Here is an 18,846-nt window from a genome sequence, read left to right as displayed (position 1 = left end):
TGAATTTTGCAAGGTGCACACATGAATTTGTGATATTTTTGTAAGCATTTATTAAGAAACTTTCCAGAGAAGTAGCAGCATCCTCATGGGATCTCCTCAGATAAGAGAATCCGCTCATGATTTATAATGAAATATTGTTTTCCTGCGATGTTATGGCTGGTCACAAGGTATTCTGAGCACTGTGTTTCAAGTTTTAAGCTGGAAATGAGATGAGACAGGAGGAAGTTTTCCAACTGAAAAAGAAGCTCCAAAGTGAAGTTTGAAAACTATCAAGCTTTTAGAGTTTGGAGAGCTGTCATGATGTCATGAATTAGTAATAAAGCCCAAAAAATACATCCCTTGCAGATATTTGTGGACTTTTGTGCTCTGAAACAATAAAAAACCCACACATTGTCTACAAATCAGCACATCCAGCTTCAGTCATTAGTCTTTGAATGTAAATATCTCCTATCATAGCTGCCTAACCCGCCTCGTTTGCTGCTTTTACATCCCATAAGTCGACCCTGTAGCCTCACTCTTCACTCCTCACTCGATCTGACCTCCAATTAATCAGCCAAATTAGCCGCCTAATGAGTTGTTAACTCCAAAATGCTAACACGTCTGTGTTCGGTTCGCTGCCTTCACACGGCCAATTTTTGTTGCGAAACAACATCAAACGGTGTGACACAGAGCAGCGCTGCCTCATGCTTCCTCAAAAAATCATTCCATGTCTGTTTTCCGTGGCCTGTTTTATGTCGTTTGCTTTCCGCTGAAGTTTTGTTTGGGCTGTTTGAATGCAGGTCTGGTTCACTGCAGTGTAAATGAAGCTGGGTGTAAAAACAGGCGTCAGAACTGACTTGGATGTGAAAATGCACCTCACGCTTTGAGTAGATGATTTACATCTTTTTGTGTTTTGTTTTTTAGGAGGCAAAGCTGCGCGAGCTGCTGGACGTCAGCACACTGGTGGGGAAGATGGAGAACAGGATGCTGATGGTGGTGAGCGGCACCGACATGGTCAACATCACCTACCTGAACTTCATGGCCTTCCAGGAGGAGATTGCAAAGGTAAAACTCTGCATACAGTTGAAATGTCAGGTGCAATATTTCAATTTTAGGTGTAATATTTTATTATCATGTGGAACATTTCAAATTGAGGTAGAATATTCTAATTTTATGTGCAGTATTTTATTATCACTTGTGATATTACTGTAGTTTCTCAATATCATTGCCAGTATTACTTCTCTATTCTCTGTTTCTATTGTATGTTTTATTTTATTATTTATTTGTTCATTTTATCCTATTTTACCCTTCATTTATTGACTTATTTACATATTTATTGTATTTATTTATGATGGCTAGTATTACTTCTACTTCTAGCCTTATCTTTATGGTTTTACCTCCGATGTTTTCTTTTATTCCTCTTGTTCTTTTTCCTTACTTGGATTTGACATTTTTGGTTCTATTATTATTTTATCTGTTGGTGTTGTATTGATGTGTCGTAAGGACTGACCAGCCTTCTGTTGTTCAGTGGTCTTTCTGAGTGTCGTTCTTTTCTTTTTTTGCCCTTTGTAAACTCTTTGTAAACTTTTTAAGAGGCGCTATATAAATAAAATTATTATTATCGTCTTATTTTAGCTTACTTACTTATTTTCAGTAATGTATCATACTTATATCTTATTGCTTTTCAATGAGGCACTGTGTTTCTCATATTGTGTAATTTTATTTTCTGAACACCTTTTTTTTAAACTTATCTTATCTTAAAAACAGCAACTGAAATGATAAGTACTTTGTTTTGTATGTATGCATACCAATGAGCCGCAACACCACTGACAGGTGAAGTGATTGAAATTGGTTTTCTCATCCCAATGGCACCTGTCGAAGGGCTGCAATATTTCAGACAGCAAGTGAACAGTCAGTTCTTGAAGTCGATGCAGCAGGAAAGCAGGAAGGTGGGAAGAAACTTGATTTGAGAGACTCTGACAAGGACCAAAATGCAATAATTAGATCAGGTGTTGTGGGGTGTTCCTGGTACGCAGTGATTACCAAAAGTGGTCCGAGGAAAGACAACCAATGAATCAGTAACAAAATCATGGATGCACAACTGGAGTAAAGGCTGGCAGCTGTGGTCTGATTCCACAGAAGAGCAACTGTAGCACAAACTGCTAAAAACCTCAATGCTGCTGTGATAGAAAGGTGTCGGAATACACAGAGCATCACAGTTAGTTGTGTATGGAGTTGCTGTTTAGCTGTAGTCTGGTCAGAGTTTCCATGCTGACTCCTGTCCACCACTGAAAGCTCCTACAATGGACGCATGAGCATCAGAACTGGAACATGGAACAACAAAAGAAGGCAGCGTCTAATGAATCATGTTTTCTTCCCATCAAGTTCACAGCTAAGTCTCCAAGCCATTGGAGTGTGACGCTCTGGACAATATTTTACTGGGAAACGTTAGCTATTACATTTATGTGGATGTTACTTTGACACCTACATAAATATCGCTGCAGAACATGTACGCCCCTTCATGGCCTCTTTGACAAAGAGTTAAAGGTGTTGACTCATCTGTGGCATGTTCTGGAAAACAAGTCCGATCCATGGAGGCCCCACCTTGAAAATTCCAGGATTTAAAGGACCTGCTGCTAAAGTCTTGGGGCCTGAAACCATAGAACACCTTCAAAATTCATCCGTTGACGGGTCAGAAATGGAACTACATAATGATAAGTCACCGGCTTCAATATTGTGGCTGATGGGTCTATGTATTCATTTAAAATAAGCTATTAGAAACATTATATATGATCGTTAGAGAATGAAAACCTCCATTTCTGATAATTTTATGGGTCTGAGGTGTTCAAATTCCTCCTGTATTCTTGAAGTAGCCGGTAGTGTCACAAAGGTTAATTAAAATGATAAAAAGGCAGCCCAACAGTGATAATATGATCTCAACTTCTTTATTTTTTTTTTTAGGGTGAGGAAACAGGAATGAGATTAAAACACGTTTTCCTGTATTATTTGTTATTAATCGTTCGGTGAGGACATCAGAGCATCATTAGCATGTAAATTATGAGAGACCGTTGCTACTCTGTCACCATATTCAGCATTCAGATTGAATTTATTAGCATAGCTATATGCATGAACGGATGACTTTGTGTATTTCACATGGCAGTGCAATATTTCAGCCCTCAGCAGTTATCAGTGTCAAACTGCACTGGGATGGAGCTCTGCATTCTCACATGTGTTTTGTTGTTTATTTACTGCAGGAATGGGCCGAAGAGCTGTTCAACCTGGCGTCTAACCTCTTGGTGCAGAACATGTCCAGAGAAGCCTGCCTCGAAAAAGCGTACGTCATACACACATACAAATGCATCAGCAGCCGCCCATAAAATGTAAATCCAAGATAACCTGAGATAAGGTTTGCTAGCATTAAAACTCATCACATAGAGTAGCATCAGGCATCTGACATAAAGAGAAACAGCAGCCAAAAAAGCAAATGAGGCTTGTTCTGTAAAAGAGACATGACAGCGCTCTCATCTCCCTGCACAACTAGAAAATGTTTGCTTACAAATGCACGAAAAGGCATATTTGTATCACTGCTGCTCGAAGACGCATTTGTGCACACACGAAAGTACATATGAGCTGCACGGTACAGAATATATACTCAGCAAGGCAGCCTGAGGGTTTGAGTTCACAAAGGTCTCTTCAATGTACATCCATAGAGGGAGTAAGGAGAGAGAAGAGCAGACAGGAGGGAAGCAGGATTAGTGAAACAGCTGCAGAATTTGTTTTAATGTGATGCTGCAGCTTATGTTTTTGTTGCATGAGTTACATACACTGAGGGTCAGTTTGGGCCTGCGTTGGAAATAAAATTTTGACACTTCCATCCTGCTACATTAATCAGCCGTCGTCCTTATCAGTGGCTCTACATCTAGTCAGACAGACAGTTTTCATCATCAGCTGCCCCCAGTCCACCTCTGATTCCGTGCAATAATTGCGTCTTAGAGCTTAAAGAATTGCATTCTCATCGATCTGATCGGAGCTGATCTACGGTCCAACGGCTGATTTATCTGCGCAGTGAGTGAAGCTCGTGCAGACTTGGCTGAATTATAAATCTGAAATGTTGTTTTTATGGAACATTCTGGGCGTGCTCGGTGACAACTCCCAGCTGCCTGATGTTTATCAGCCAGCAGAGGCCATTAACTCGCACCCCTGAGGAGGCTAATGGACTTATGAGACAATAAAAGTGGCCATCGACCACATAGTACAGAGAGAGTTGAATGGAATTGAACAGAGCAGGTTTCGGAGTCACGTCGGTTGCTCACAGCAGCTTGTGCACTGCTTGCTTACAAATAAGGCTTTGCCATACCGCTGCTGCAGCATGTGGAGGCTGAATCCCTGAAGAGATGTGGTTAATTCTCCTCTTCTACCTCTTAGAGCTGTGATGTATGTTTTTTGGTTTGGGCAGCAAATATGTTCTCAGCATCACTGCTACAAGATGCTGCACAATAGACCAGAGTAGACTCTTTGTGTTCCCTTGTGCATCAACAATAAAGGTTAGAAGAGCACGATATAGAGCAGTGACCTGTGGAAAAAAGGGCAATGTAGATGAATTTTCACCAGATGACTTGAGTAAGTCTATTACTGAAAAAGCCCTTTGGAACCTTTAACATCGTGTAACACTGACAAAGGCATCCAAAGTCATTTTTTTGCTTTGGATGGCATTCAAATCAGGCTTTGCACTCGTTATTTAGAGCTTTGTGCTGCTGCTTTAACCCTCTGAACTCCAAAACCTAGCATGTTGTCCTTTCAAAATTGCAGAAATTTGTCAGATCCAGAAACTGTGAAAGCAAAAAGAATCACCAGGTCCTTGAACTACTCATCCATGACAGGTTGTTCTGTGATGAAACATCCAAATGTAAGCTTAAAATCATGATTTTTTTTCATCAGAATCACTTTATTCTACATGCCTCATTTAAAAATTCACACTTAATAAACAGTTTCCTCTAGATTCTGTAAAAAATTCTACAATCCTTAACACAACTATGAGCCATTTGTGACTCAACAGTCGCTTTACGAAAATTTAGAGAGTATTTAATTGAATTGTAGGCTGTGTTTACACAGAATGGAACAGAAAGTACCGAAACATATTAGAAAATTCAAGTAGTAAAATATCTATGCCATGTACAGTCGTCATTTTTTTACTGTATCATTTGTGGGCACTTGGAAAAATGTGCAATTTGAATCCAGCGTTTTTAAGCTTTGTAAAATAAAGAAAAAACGTCATCATTGTGTTGTTTCCATAGATGTGCAGGACTTTATATTGCAGAGAAAAATCTAACAAAAAATGCCCAGAACCTGCTTGGGATTCAGAGGGTTTAACCGGCAAACAAATTTACTGTGGTTACTTGTGTTTTGGCAAAATTTGCAAGACACTGCTGACAGAGAACCTGTTTTTGGTCAACACCATCCTTACTGTAGTTGAAATATTCCCACACAGCAAATGTCACTTTGTGTCTTGTGAATAAAATTGAAAAAAAATTAAAATGGGAGTAAAGGATGTTCTGTTGCTGATTAGTCATGGAAAACACAAACTGTGATAGTTTCTTTTTGTATCAAGTAGCAAATACAGTTGTAGTTTGATGTGCTGCACATCTTGCAGTGCCACAACTGTGCACATCACAGTGTTGATGCTAAAACAATATATTGTGCAGCCGTTAATGTCAGCTAATGCCAAAAAGGTAACTGACTATACAGAAACAGGCAGGCCTTCCTGCTTTAGGGCTAACTCAATGGGGTAAGTAAGGAAAGGCAGAGAAAGTTAAACAGAAGAGGAGACTGTGAGTAACCGGTTTTCTCTTCCCTCCTTGTCATTATGAATAATACAAGCACTTGTGAGCCACATGAGGGTATCAAGAAACATCTCACTGTTTCCTTCTTCTTTCTTGAGCCTTTATTTGGATTTTGTTTTTTGTTTTTCAGTAACAAAAAGCTTAATGACCAGCTCTTAATGTTTTTCACTTCCGCTCATTTATTTAGAAACGAATGCTGGAGACAAAAACCCGTCTGACCCCTGTTAACCATTAAAGTCAGCGGTGACTTTGCCGGTGGCAGTCGGCCTGCCCTGTGAAGTGGACACTGTAATGGATATTAATTATTAGCCAGCAGCCACTTAAAGCCCAGCCTGTAACGATGGCTCCTGTTGCAGCGGAGCTATTTATAGCCCAGGTTGTGCTTGCTGCTGTTGCTGCATGGCTCTGCACTGCCAATGCTTGAGACTTCCAGGGCTTAACCGCAATTCTAGCCTGTCATGTAAACACAGACAGACATGCATGGTATGTGCAGAGAAATCCACACATGCATTCAGTCACAGAGAAGATGCTCCGAGTGTTATCTTTCACCACAGTGTCGTATGGAAATCACAGCAAATTGTTCTGCACATCACACATAAATTGAACAAGAATCTTGCTCACAAAGAGCCATTACGTGCTGTTTAAGGCGTGTGCTCTGTCCAATGCAGATACACTCGGCTGAAGCTGCAGCTCAACCCCGAGGGACGAATCCCTGTCAAGAAGTAAGACTCTCTGACTCATCCTCCTCTCCCCTGCCACCTCTCTGCTCTTTTGATCAATGCATAGTTTCCTCTGCCTTTTCTCCTCACTCCCAGCGTCTGTCTGTACGCTCACACCCTCCCCCTATACGTATGTGTATATTTGTGTATTTATTAGAATGTATTATCCCTGTCTTCTGTCATCACAGTACACTCATTATTATTTCCACAACATTTCAGCCTCTACTGTAAAATTTGCTTCATTATTTCTGTCATTGCTTTTTTCTTTGTCCTTACTAAGCAATACTTCGCTTGTATCCTGTCTGCTCCTGGATCTCCAACTTGACAGACGTGGCAGCTCATTTGGAAACTTTCTCTTCTAATGTGACAGCGACATTTCACCATAAGGTTGAAAAACATTTGAGAAATAAGCCGTGCAGCTGCTGAATCTGTTTTCACGTTAAATCGACAGCCGTTAGTTCAAAAAGTTTACCCTCTGTCATATCCAGGGGCAACAAGTTATGCTGGATGTCCCTGATTTGCATGAAGTAGCTGAGACCAGAACTTTATGAAAATGAGGAGCAGCCAACGTGACGCAGAGACTGTTAAAATGCAACATACTACTACCAGAATATAATATCACACAGCTGCCGCATTGATTGTGAATGGAAAGCTTAAAAAACACGGATCCCATGGACAGTTTATAAGCTACAGTTGCACAGTGCATTTAGATTTTTCATTATTTATGCATAATTTTGTAATAAACATAACCTAATGTACTGTCCAGTCTCACGTGAGTGACAAATATTGAGTTCTCGCTGTAGCTTTATTTTTTGCTGTGGTAGGAACGTTAAATGTTCCATATGACAGAAGGCTGTCACTGAAGCAGATTGATGTATCCTTGACGTATCCTGTGCCTGAAAAGGGCTGGGTGAAGCTTATTTTTACCGCCTTCAGCTCAAACTTTAACCGTATGTGAGAATTTTCCCGAGTGAATCTCATTTATCTGGGAGTTTGTCATCACCTCATTGAAACCCCAACTCTCTCCATCTCCATTAGTCAAGTGGAGCTTTCAGGCAGGCAGCAGTGAACTTCTGCGATAACCTCCCTCAGAGCCGCTGAGGAAAGCGGTGGGTGTCAAAACAGAGGCAGGGAGATGCTCCTTGCCGTTTAGGGAATTAACCTCCTCGCTGGGAGGACATGTCAGTTTGACTAATGTCAGCTTGACACTGCTCCCCCGCTGTGCATACAGTATGCACTCATGGATCAGACATACCTCTGCCAGTAACTAAAACAGCCTATGGCCGGTGGAAACAGACCTAAACATCCTGCAGCGACTGTAATGACAGCAGAGTTCGATGCGGTAAATCATATTTATACAGTAGTTTATACAGTCTATATACAGTAACTCCACAACACACATAAAGTCCTGTCTATCAGAGCTGTCTGCAGAGTTACGTGAACCAGGATTATATAGTAGTTTGACTATATTTTGAATTGTTTACACACATGTAAATGAGGAAGCATTATATTTGCATGTCTTTTGTTTATTGGCACAAGAAGAAAGATGCATCTGATGGCATTACAACAAGAACATAACTGATACAATAACAGTAATGATGACGATAATGACAGTAATATAAGAAACGACAACACTGAGGATGCAGCTGTGAGCACTCATCTGTGTCTGGGGTCACGTCGACTTCATAAACAATTACAAACACTCTGTTTTTGTGTGTTTTTGCTGTTTGCCATCTGCAATTTAGATGCATGCAGTTCAGTATAAGCAGTATTGAAATCAGATTATGTCACACCTTTTATATATAAATGCGAGAACATCGATTACAGAAAGTTTATTTAGTAACTATACTTGCAGTGTATGTTTGTATTACGTTTGTAGAAAGTACACTAAAGTCCTTTTCAGACTTTCTGGATTCATTAATTTGTTAAAGTGACAGGTCACATTTAAATCACTCACAATGTTTGTTACTTACTGAAGACTGGACAGAACATCAAGTGACACATAACCCTGATAGTAATTAACAGTCTGAACCCCATAACACCCGCAGTTTTGAAAGGCTTTTAAAAACATCACCAAAATTACAGCATTTAACAGAGCCATAAACCGTAAAAACAGGATTAATCATTAGCCTTTCAATTTTCCAACAGGGTTTGAGTTATTTAAGCGCAACTGAAAAGCCATTAATAACTCAGTTGCAACCAACAGTCACGTGACAAAAATTACATTTGGTTGAACTGCAGGCAGTGTATATGCAGAGCATATAGAAGACATGTATGGAAAGAAATTAAAATGTAAGTTGTAAAATATTTTTAGTATAAAGAGTCTTTTTTTTTTTTTTTTTAATAAATGACCAGATATATTCAGCTTTTGATTTGTCTGTTTTATTTTGATAAACTTTACTATACTGTAGAAAGATGAAGACATAGAAATGAACAATAATATCCAGATTTCTAGCCTTGGTTGTTTTGTTTTCATAGAAGTTCGAGACTTTATACTGCAGTAAACAAATGAGACTACAGTGAATGAAAAGGTGACAGGACCAAAAACTGCTTGAGATTTGAAGATAACTGAAGTTTCTGCTGTTATTCCACATGCATAAATATATGCACAATTGTCCTGCTTTGAAACTCTTATGGATCCTGCAGATAATTAATCAACTCAGAGGAAAGACTCCTACAAACAACTGGAAGCAACAGACTCAACTTTAGTCAAAACTCGGATTCTGGATCTCATTAATCTGACCCATTAAATGCTCTTTTCTGTTTTAATTGCAGTATAGTTTTATTTTCATGTTAATTTCAGTTTGTACATGATGTGAAAAGAAAGATGTTTGGTGAATTTGACACTCAAACTGGGCCTTTTGCTTTTATGTTTTTTGGACCAGTACTGGGGATGAAATGTGGAATAAAAGTTCCTCAAATCACTTCACACGCGAAGCTGACATGTTCAAAAACTGTCAGATTAACAGAAAGGAGTCTGAAAGCAGCTTCATGTACTTCAGTCTGTACATCTATACCAATAAGCGTGAGCGTATTACAAACACCTCTCTGTGAAACACAATATAATTCAGCAGCATCAGGGGCTACAGCTCCAAAAAAGCTGAATCAATATGTCTCTAAAACACTTTCAGCAATAACAGAGGCCTGCATGAATGTAGAATTTATTGCAAGGCTGTTAGACTGTATTAGTTTATGCTGGATGTGCTTTCTTCTACATCTGCATTTTTATTATTCTGCATTGTCTGTATTACATTTTTCATTTCTGTCTTCCAGTCAGTGTTGTGTTCTGCTTTGCCTACTTTCTGTTTCATTCTGTTTTCCTTCCTTTCATTGTTTAGTGCTCCTACAACACAAGGATATCCTTAATACGAGGCGATATAAAGCGGTTTTAGACGGATGGTCAGAGCGAGAACTCCTCTGTCTGTGTGGCGTCTTCTGTGATTACTCATCAGGGTGTGTTTTTGTGTCCCTGCAGTATCTTCAGGATGTTCTCGGCAGACAGGAAACGTGTGGAGACAGCGCTGGAAAACTGTAACCTCCCTTCTGGCAGAGTGAGAGAAAACACCGAAGCATCCCTCTTTTTCTGTCTCTTCATATTTCCTCTGAACCTGCCTCCATTTGTGTCCTTCCTTCTCTTATCTGGCTCCCCTTTCATCTCCATCCATCCATCCATCCATCCATCCATCCATCCATCCATCCATCCATCCATCAGTCCGTCCTCTCGGCTCGTCCTCTATTCTCCTGACACGGCGGCTGATTGCTGCTTTGCTCGTTTGTTTTGGAGTCTTATTTTCTGGATGTCTGCATGACTTCCCACTCAGAACTGATTTCAGCCTGAGTTGTAATGAAACAAATAGACCCAGTGGGAGCAATAGAGACGACAAAAAGCTGTTTTTATCTTTATGTCTTTTGGATTTCGCTGCGCCTTCGTGAATTGAGTCCCCAAACGCACAATATCTGCATTCTAGCAGGCGAATAACAAGTGATTTGTGTGGGGAAAATGCAGTTTAATGCACTTCTGAACACATGCCGAAACATATGCACATACAGTAGGGCAGGCGCTTCGCAGCTGCAATGAATGGCTTCTGAATACAAACAGATTGAACACACACACACACATACAAACACACACAGAACAAGCTATAAATAATTAGCACTGGGGAAGAGCAGGAGGTAAAAAGGTGTTGCCGTACGAAGGTCTGGTGGGATTTGCAGTTATTCCATTGCGCAAGTAATTACAGCTAAATGGTATTGCTGTTAATCCCTCACACGCACACACTCACAGGCGAATACACAACTCGGCTCGCACACTGAGGTCTTTCGAGCGACTCAGTGAGTTTCAGCAGGCCTTGACCTGCATCCCTTCTCCCTCAGTGCATCTTTCCTCACCTCCCTTTCTCCTTTCCAACATTGTCTGGTTCTGCTCTGTTTCCCGCTGGCACAATGCTGCTGGGTGCTGCTGGGTGCGCTATGTCTTCATCATACCTGTGAGGCTCTGATTGCTCTGTAAGGAGCCGATCTCCAGGCACAAGTTACAGAAGTGGTTGTCTTCTGTTAATTATTTGCACCTGAGATCTGTTAAAGTACCTTAAAATGGTCAGCTGTTGAGAAAACACTCATAGGACCTCATGCAAGAACTGCTTTTATGTACAGATTTGATCTTAAGTTGTGGGTACATGTGATTTGCAATGTTTAGAAACGCCTTTTAGAGCCAAACAAAGTTCCACAAGTCAGTTACAGATAAATAAAGGGGCATTGTTGTTGATGGTATTATGTCTGTTAATGTGCAAACAGGTTTGACTGCAGTTTGATTTTGAAGAAACAATAATACACTGTAAAAAAAAAAATTTAAATGAGTTTTAACTCTGCTTTCATGAGCAATTTACTGTTGCTTTACAAAATGTCTGTATTTAAATTTAAATTAGAAATAATAACATGTAAAATCACAGAAAAAAAGAATTTACATGGTAACTGTAGAAAAACAGGACAAAATTGCAAATTATTATATACAATAATTCATTCTTTTACAATGAACAAAAGATTACTTTTTTCTGTATTTTCATCAACAAAAAATTTGAAAGAAAAAATATACATATTAAGGATTAAAAAACATTATTTTACAGATTTGCCTTGTTTGTTACATTTCACTTAAAAATCCAGTAAAATTTCAGGAAAAATTAGGAATCTTACTTTTTTTTTATCACAAAAACTATAAATATTGTCCACATCAAATCTATATTTTTAGATATAGTGGTTAATTATTTTGTTATTTTTCATGTGACTGTAAAATTGCACAGTTTTACTTTTTTAAAATCAGCTAGAATAATCCATATTTTACAGATAACTACCATTATTTTCAATGTTTTTACAGTTTTTGAAAGTTAGAGTATATCATTTCCCTTGCTGTCAGATTTTCATGTTTTTGTGGATTTATTTATTTATTTATTTATTTTTGCAATGTAGTATTTAACAACACTAGTGGTGAGCTAGAAGTGTTCAATTCAGTGTTTTTTTTTTATGTCATCTACCTATGGGGTCTCTAAATTTTGAATTCACTGAATCTGTACATTTGCACTTCTTCTTCCACAGTGTCTCCATCCACTCTTAGGCTGCCCCATATTTTAAAAGCATGTATATGAATGTATGATTTATATGTTGCTGTTGTCTGCTGCAGAGTGACTCCATCCCCCAGGAGGACTTCACTCCGGAGGTGTACGGCTTGTTTCTCAGCAACATCTGCTCTCGACCTGAGCTCGACCACATCTTCTCCGACGTGTAAGAACTCTTTTTCTATTCCTTTTGCAAAATTTGTATGAATACACACCTTTCATACTGCTACATAACACAGTAAATAGTAGTTTAGAAGACAAACTTGTGTATGAGAGGGATATTTTTCTCAACCACCTCTTGCTCTTGGTAAGACAATGTGACTTTGAAGGTTAAAACATCTGCTTTTATCTGTTAAGGCCATCATAAGAAGGCGATTAGTTCAGGAAAGTGTGTTGTAATGGCTGTGGTTGTGATTTCCTGTTCCTGGCTGTTTGGACCAGCAGAACTGCCCCTTTAACCCCAGAGGGCCTCAGACCATCAGCCGGGGCAGCAAGCCAGCACTACTGGTGCCACTCCAAGCCATAAATCTAGATTTTAATCACAGTTAAGTGAGATGGCACGAGAGCCAGGAGGATATGGAGAAGATAATTTACTGGAACAGTCCTAGATATGAAAGGCGTTTTAATCAAATCTCATAATTTACTCAACACAACATTTAATCCTCTGCTCCTTTGCACGTCTGTTGCTCTCCCCCTCCGTCACGTCTCTTTAATTACAGCTCCTCCTTCTCCTGGTTTCATTTTCTCATATCTCAATTTTAGGATTCTGTTCTTGTACCCGCATCATGCTGACTAAACCCCTATCATGTTTTCTCTAATTTTCCTTTTCTGTTTCCTCCTCTGCTCTGATCAGGGGGGCTAAGAGTCGACCTTACCTCACGGTGGAGCAGATGACGGAGTTCATTAACAGTAAACAGCGAGACCCTCGACTCAATGAGATTCTTTACCCTCCTCTCAAGCCGGAGCAGGTCCAGCTGCTGGTGGACAAATATGAACCCAATGCTTCGCTGGCACAGAAAGGTCAGTGGCTCAAATTTCTGTCAATACAAACCCCAGGCTCACTAAGTGTACACAGAAGGACACGTAACACGCACTCAGAAGCACCTTGTCATACAGGGAGGTTAATTAAACACAAGTACAAAAACATGTAAAAGCTCTGACTGCTAATGAACACACAGCATTTCACAGTTGTTTTAACTTATCTGGGGGTGCATCTTCCAGAAATCCTGCTGTGTGTTTTCACTTCATTGTGCTTTTGCTGCTGTGTTATGCCATCAACACTTTTTTCTTTTGCAATAATTGGAAAAACTCCCATGTTTCCGGAGGTCTTTGGGAAGTTTTACACTGAACTGAGCCAGACTTTCTAAAACTTAGAAAATTCCACTGCTGACTGTAGCTTACCAAGAACAGAAGCCAAAACAAACTGATGTAGAAATTACTTAGTGATACTGAAGAAAAACAGTTGTTCCAGTGATTGTTTTGACAAAAAATAGGCAAAATAGGCAAACCCCCCCCCCCCCCAAAAACACCAACATTGGTTTGAAATATTGATGTTAGCACATTATAATCATCATCAATGATGCCCACTTACTGTATTGTATAAAATTATCCCTAATTTTATACAAGATGCGATCAAAAAGTTCTGGGACTGTTCATGGTAGGAGTGCACAAAAAACTTGTGTACTTGTAATATGTGCGAGAAATAACTGTCTAAAATCAAGAGACCATGTGACGCCAGGCTACAAAACAGCCAGACTCACTCATAAGTTCACAGCTTGCTACACTGTACAAGATGAATCTAATAATCTTTGGGCACGATGTGAAGTTTGCTGTGTGCAGATTGCACAATGAAAACACAACCTGAATCGCAGGCTGCGATGTACGTGAGTCGACGTGAACGTGCAAGAATAAAATGTCATAAGCCTGCGCTGTCCATCTATGAAAAATAAACAACCCAAGCATAAACGGAGCTCCTATAATCACAGGAAAACTAGCCAAACATGAACGGAGTCCTCGCCCTTGTGACATTTATGTGTTTGTGTGTTTGCTAGCTGCTAATGTTAGGTTACTAACCTGTTAAATGCAATTCTGCCGCTATATCCTTCCATGCTTCGTCCTTTTTTGTCTGGTTGTGGTACAAGCTGGAAGACACATCAAAAAGGCTTCTGCTGCCACAACCCCAGCCAACTGTCTATTTTGAAGTTTTTTTACACACCCTCATCCTCTTCCAATTCAATTCAGTTTAATTTACACAGAGAAACCCAAAGAATCCAACCCAAGTAAGACTCCACCTATATATATATATATATATATATATATATATATATATATATATATATATATATATATATATATATATATATATATATATATATATATATATATATATATATATATATATATATATATATATATATATATATATATATATATATATATATATATATATATATATATATATATATATATATATATATATATATATATATATATGTATATATGTATCACCACCACCAAAATGTCCCATGGGCTCCAAGCAAAGTTGAACCTAACAGAGGATATTCTATTCCACAGCATTTCATTTCTAAGAGAAGGATTACATGAGTAGAATACTTGAGTGGACAGAGAGTGTGTTGAACAAAAAGCAAGTGGTGAACATGTGTAGCGCTGTTGAACATATTCATACATGTTAAACGCACACTGTGTTGAGGAGTCGCATTAATCTTTCTTTTTACTCATTAATCAGAGTATTTTTCTGTGTCTGTTCTTCTTAGAATGACTCACAAATCTTTCTTGTAGCTCCTGCAGCAAATCTAACATATATGACCCTTAAATGTGCACACACTAAAGATTTCATTATTGGAAGAGTGTAATAATCTCATATAGAGGTAGCTATGGTAACTGAAGGAGCTCAATATACTACTCCAGGTTAAAGCTGTAGATATTTCCCTTTTGGTGGGGTGTTAATGGAGAAGTTGAACACTTTGTCATAGCTGTCCATTTAATACAATGTAAGACTACAGACAACAGCTAGTTAGCTTAGCATAAAGACTTTAAACAAGGGGACACAACCAACCAAAGGTACCGAAATCTACTAGGATATTCATAAAACTATATTATATTAACAGCATACAGTACCGTTTTAGTTGCAGACTCTCTTTACCTTCAGACCCTCTTATTTTGAGTATAAATCATTTGCTAACAAAAAGAGACAAAACACACAATGAATTAGGTTAAAATGAATTTGACAGATTTTTAAAATATTACAATATATATTGCAAAAACTTTATTCTTCTCGCCACAATACTCTTGCAGTAAGAATTGGACATTTTGACATCCTTATTTTAAACTGCACAAAAACTGAAGTGTATGACCAACAATTGTTGTCAACAACAAGTGTGCAGGACGGTGGACTATTACTTTTCCATAAACAGTCAGAAAGCAATCAGTAGCAGTTTGGCACTTTCCTGTAATGTCAGTGTTTGATGTGTTATTCTGTGTTCTGTTTTGTCAAATTGTTGAACTTGTGTCCCAGTTTGTTTAATGGGAGATTCTGAAAAGTGTTCTCCAAGAGGTGCCATGCTTTTTTATTCTTTTTTTTCTTTCACTTACTGTGCTATGAGATGGATGCTGTGTTGCACTGTAAAAAGTGGTAATCAACCATTTATCTAAGTGTTTAAACTTAAAAGTAGAGAATGCAGATTTGTAGAAACAGCAAGCTACATTTCCAAAGCATACAACTGAAAAAGAAAAACCCATCCTTTCTTCAGATCTCCTTCCACAGTCAGTGCTTCACTACATTTATGTGGAAGCTTGTTTCAATGCAGATTTCATAATGGATCATATTAAAAGCTCACATCGTCAAAGATTACACCAGTGGTAGAGAACTTTTTTGCCTGTTTCCAAAAAGCAGTGTGTAGTTAAGGTCACATTTCACACGTCTACGAGTCGTAAGCAGCTCCACCAAATAGGGATTCATTCAAAAACACAAAATCAGATTTATCTTCTATCTTCTTACCTCACAGAGTAGCACGTAAAAGCAGATAAAAAGCGGTTTTAGTTGTCGTATTAGAGCACAGGGAGGAGCGACTCAGAATAATTAATTAGGGGCTGAGATGGATGAGTGTTGAGGATCCAACACTGCTGGACATGATGTGCTTTCATGTCGTCTGAAGTGTCAGTGGACCGAAAGCTGCCAATACTGGAGAACATCCCACTCCAGATATCAGCAACAAGGTGGTGGGGCGTGTGCCAATTCAATTTTATCTCTGCTGGAAAGCGTGTTATATAAGCGTGCCAAAATGGACGACTTATTTTACACCGTGTTCTGTTTGTTGTCGAGCAAATCCCTGGGTTGATTTTTCCATCGTGTAGCACCGAACCACTGTGGTAAACATTGAATGCACCACCTTTATGTGTACTGGAATTATGCACGCTCTGTGTTTACCCAGTGTCACTTTATTTCCTCCTTCAGGGCCTAGGAACAGAGAGCACTATTCAGAGAATTTAGTTCCTAACTATAAAAATTGTAGAAGAAAATATTGATAAACCCCACTAGAAGCTTTAAGATTAAATCTGTGTGTGCAGATATTCACAGAAATGGAGAATATTAGCTGCAGGCCCTCAATATTAAACCACCTAATCAACGCTACATCTGGGTTTAACAATATCACAGTATGCCACATCACTAGTAAAGTGCTTCTACCCTAGAGGTGTTTTGCAAACTATAATAAGTTGCTCTTCAACCTCTATAGTACGATGGCTTATTAGATTACGGTATCCACCTGCAGTTAAGCCAGATGTACTCATACCCATATTAAATTTTCATTTATAGTGAATTTTTATTTGACCTGTAGGTTTCTTCTGGGTGGAAATTGCATAAACAGGTGGCAAAAGGCCGTAAGGCCTCATGTTAGAGATGTGGTAATGGTTAATTTGACCTTGCCATATGTTTTATGTTTTGTTTTTTTACTAAAACTGCCAGAAAATGCAGCATTTGTACCATCACAAATACCATATTCTAAGACATTCTCAAACACTATAAACTGAGAACAGCTGATGCAGTTTTCTCCTGTCGGTTACTAGTCAAATACAAGTCATGGCTAAAACCAAAGACCTGAGTGAGTTTGCTATTAGGGTTCATCACCGAGAGACATTTTGCACATTGTGGCTGCTCATGAGATGTTTAAAGTCTATAAAATCATATCCAAGTGTTTTCAAGGTCCAGTGGCACACAGTGCAAAATATTTTCAAAAAATACAAGGAGTGCCACACTGTGAAAAATATCAATGGCCTGGTAGGAAGCCAAAAGTGACCTCTGCACAGGTAAGAATGGTAGAGGCCAAGAAGAATCCAAGGATCGGCACCAAGACCGTGATGATGAATGTGAGCAGTTCCAGCAGCAACATCTCAATCAGACACTGACCAAAGTTCACCTGGACAAAGAATAAACCCTTTGGTCATCTGTTGAATGGTTGGATGAAATGAAAATGGGTTTGTTTGGATCCAAGTATGTGACATTGGCTTGGAGAAAGAAAGCAGAAGCATTCGACCTCATGAACACCATTGTCACGATCAAACATGTTGGTGGGAATGTGACGCTTTCCTTGAGTTTTCCTGCCAGTCAGCCAGGCAATACTGATAAAATGGCTTTAGGACTGTGAAGGAAAACATCGTTCATTCTGCAGAAAAACTTTGGAGCTCTAACAAGACAATGATGTGGAACATACAGTCAAAGTGGTGACGAAATGGTTAATAGAAAACAATACAAAGATGTTGGAGTGTAGACCTTAATCTTATTGAGAATCTGTGGAGGGGCTCAGGAGTGATAGTAAGGAAACCTTCAACCTCAACGACCTGGAGATCATCACAAAGGGGAACAAAATCCCAGTGGAGACCTACAGAAACCTTGTTTGATTGATCTCTCACACAATGTCTTACTGTCTTTTGTTGCTTGTTTATGTTATTTCCAGCCACAAGAAATGTATTGATCAATTAAGAACTCACTGTAAATCTAAATTTGGCATGGTTAGGAATCATTTAGGACTCAACTGTTCATATAACTAACTATTTAGCACAGATGCTGTTTTGAATATTCTTCTGTTTTGTTTAAAATGCTCATGTCTGGTACCTGTTCAGCTATAAAATCTGTTCACTATATCATCAGTGGCATGTGCATGTGTTTTTTTACTGCTTGCAATCACAATAAACTGACCCCAGCTGGCTCAAGCGGAGCGTCATTTAACAATCTCTCCTGAGGAAAGTGGCGAAATGAGTCGAAATCATTTTTTAAACCACGCTCGCACATCGGTTTTGACTGTTCGGTGTTTGATGCAGCTCCCACTGCGATGTTGTGTGTTCATCCTGTCCCCAGCTCTCTGGAAGCATGCCCTTCCCTGTCCCAGTGACAGATTTCCCCATGTGAAGCATTTATCTAGCCGGAGGAAGTGCTGCCATCTGCTCTGCGGAGGGGTCCAGAGCTCTGCATGCTACCTCCACACACACATTCAGATACATGCACACACACGGTTTTTCCTCTCTCAAGGACACTTGTGCATATATGTACATGAATTCAGAGTGCCATTTTTAGATTTTGCGTTCTGAGCACTTACAAGATTGCACTAAAAAGCATCACAAGTGTTCATGTACAGTGGGTTTGCATACATGCATATACTTCCACTGGAGATGCTCCAAAATCGC

At 39.1% G+C, this 18,846-nt stretch overlaps 1 protein-coding gene across 4 annotated transcripts in view; it reads left to right on the top strand.

The window, feature by feature from the left end:
• LOC111569671 (1-phosphatidylinositol 4,5-bisphosphate phosphodiesterase beta-1) overlaps nt 1–18,846 on the top strand; it is a 177,750-nt gene that overhangs the window by 97,487 nt on the left and 61,417 nt on the right. For all 4 annotated transcript variants that reach the window (XR_008603516.1, XM_055015912.1, XM_055015911.1 and 1 more), the window contains exons 4-9: nt 904–1,044; nt 3,234–3,313; nt 6,488–6,541; nt 10,014–10,089; nt 12,213–12,313; nt 13,001–13,167. Coding sequence is in view for 3 of the 4 variants with exons in the window: in XM_055015912.1 (XP_054871887.1) it covers nt 904–1,044; nt 3,234–3,313; nt 6,488–6,541; nt 10,014–10,089; nt 12,213–12,313; nt 13,001–13,167 (619 nt within the window). In the remaining variant the exon portion in view is untranslated. The remainder of the gene's footprint in view (nt 1–903; nt 1,045–3,233; nt 3,314–6,487; nt 6,542–10,013; nt 10,090–12,212; nt 12,314–13,000; nt 13,168–18,846) is intronic.

Source organism: Amphiprion ocellaris, chromosome 12, assembly GCF_022539595.1.
Source record: "Amphiprion ocellaris isolate individual 3 ecotype Okinawa chromosome 12, ASM2253959v1, whole genome shotgun sequence".
In the NCBI taxonomy this organism is placed as follows: domain Eukaryota; kingdom Metazoa; phylum Chordata; class Actinopteri; family Pomacentridae; genus Amphiprion; species Amphiprion ocellaris.
This window is presented reverse-complemented; position numbering and strand designations above follow the sequence as displayed.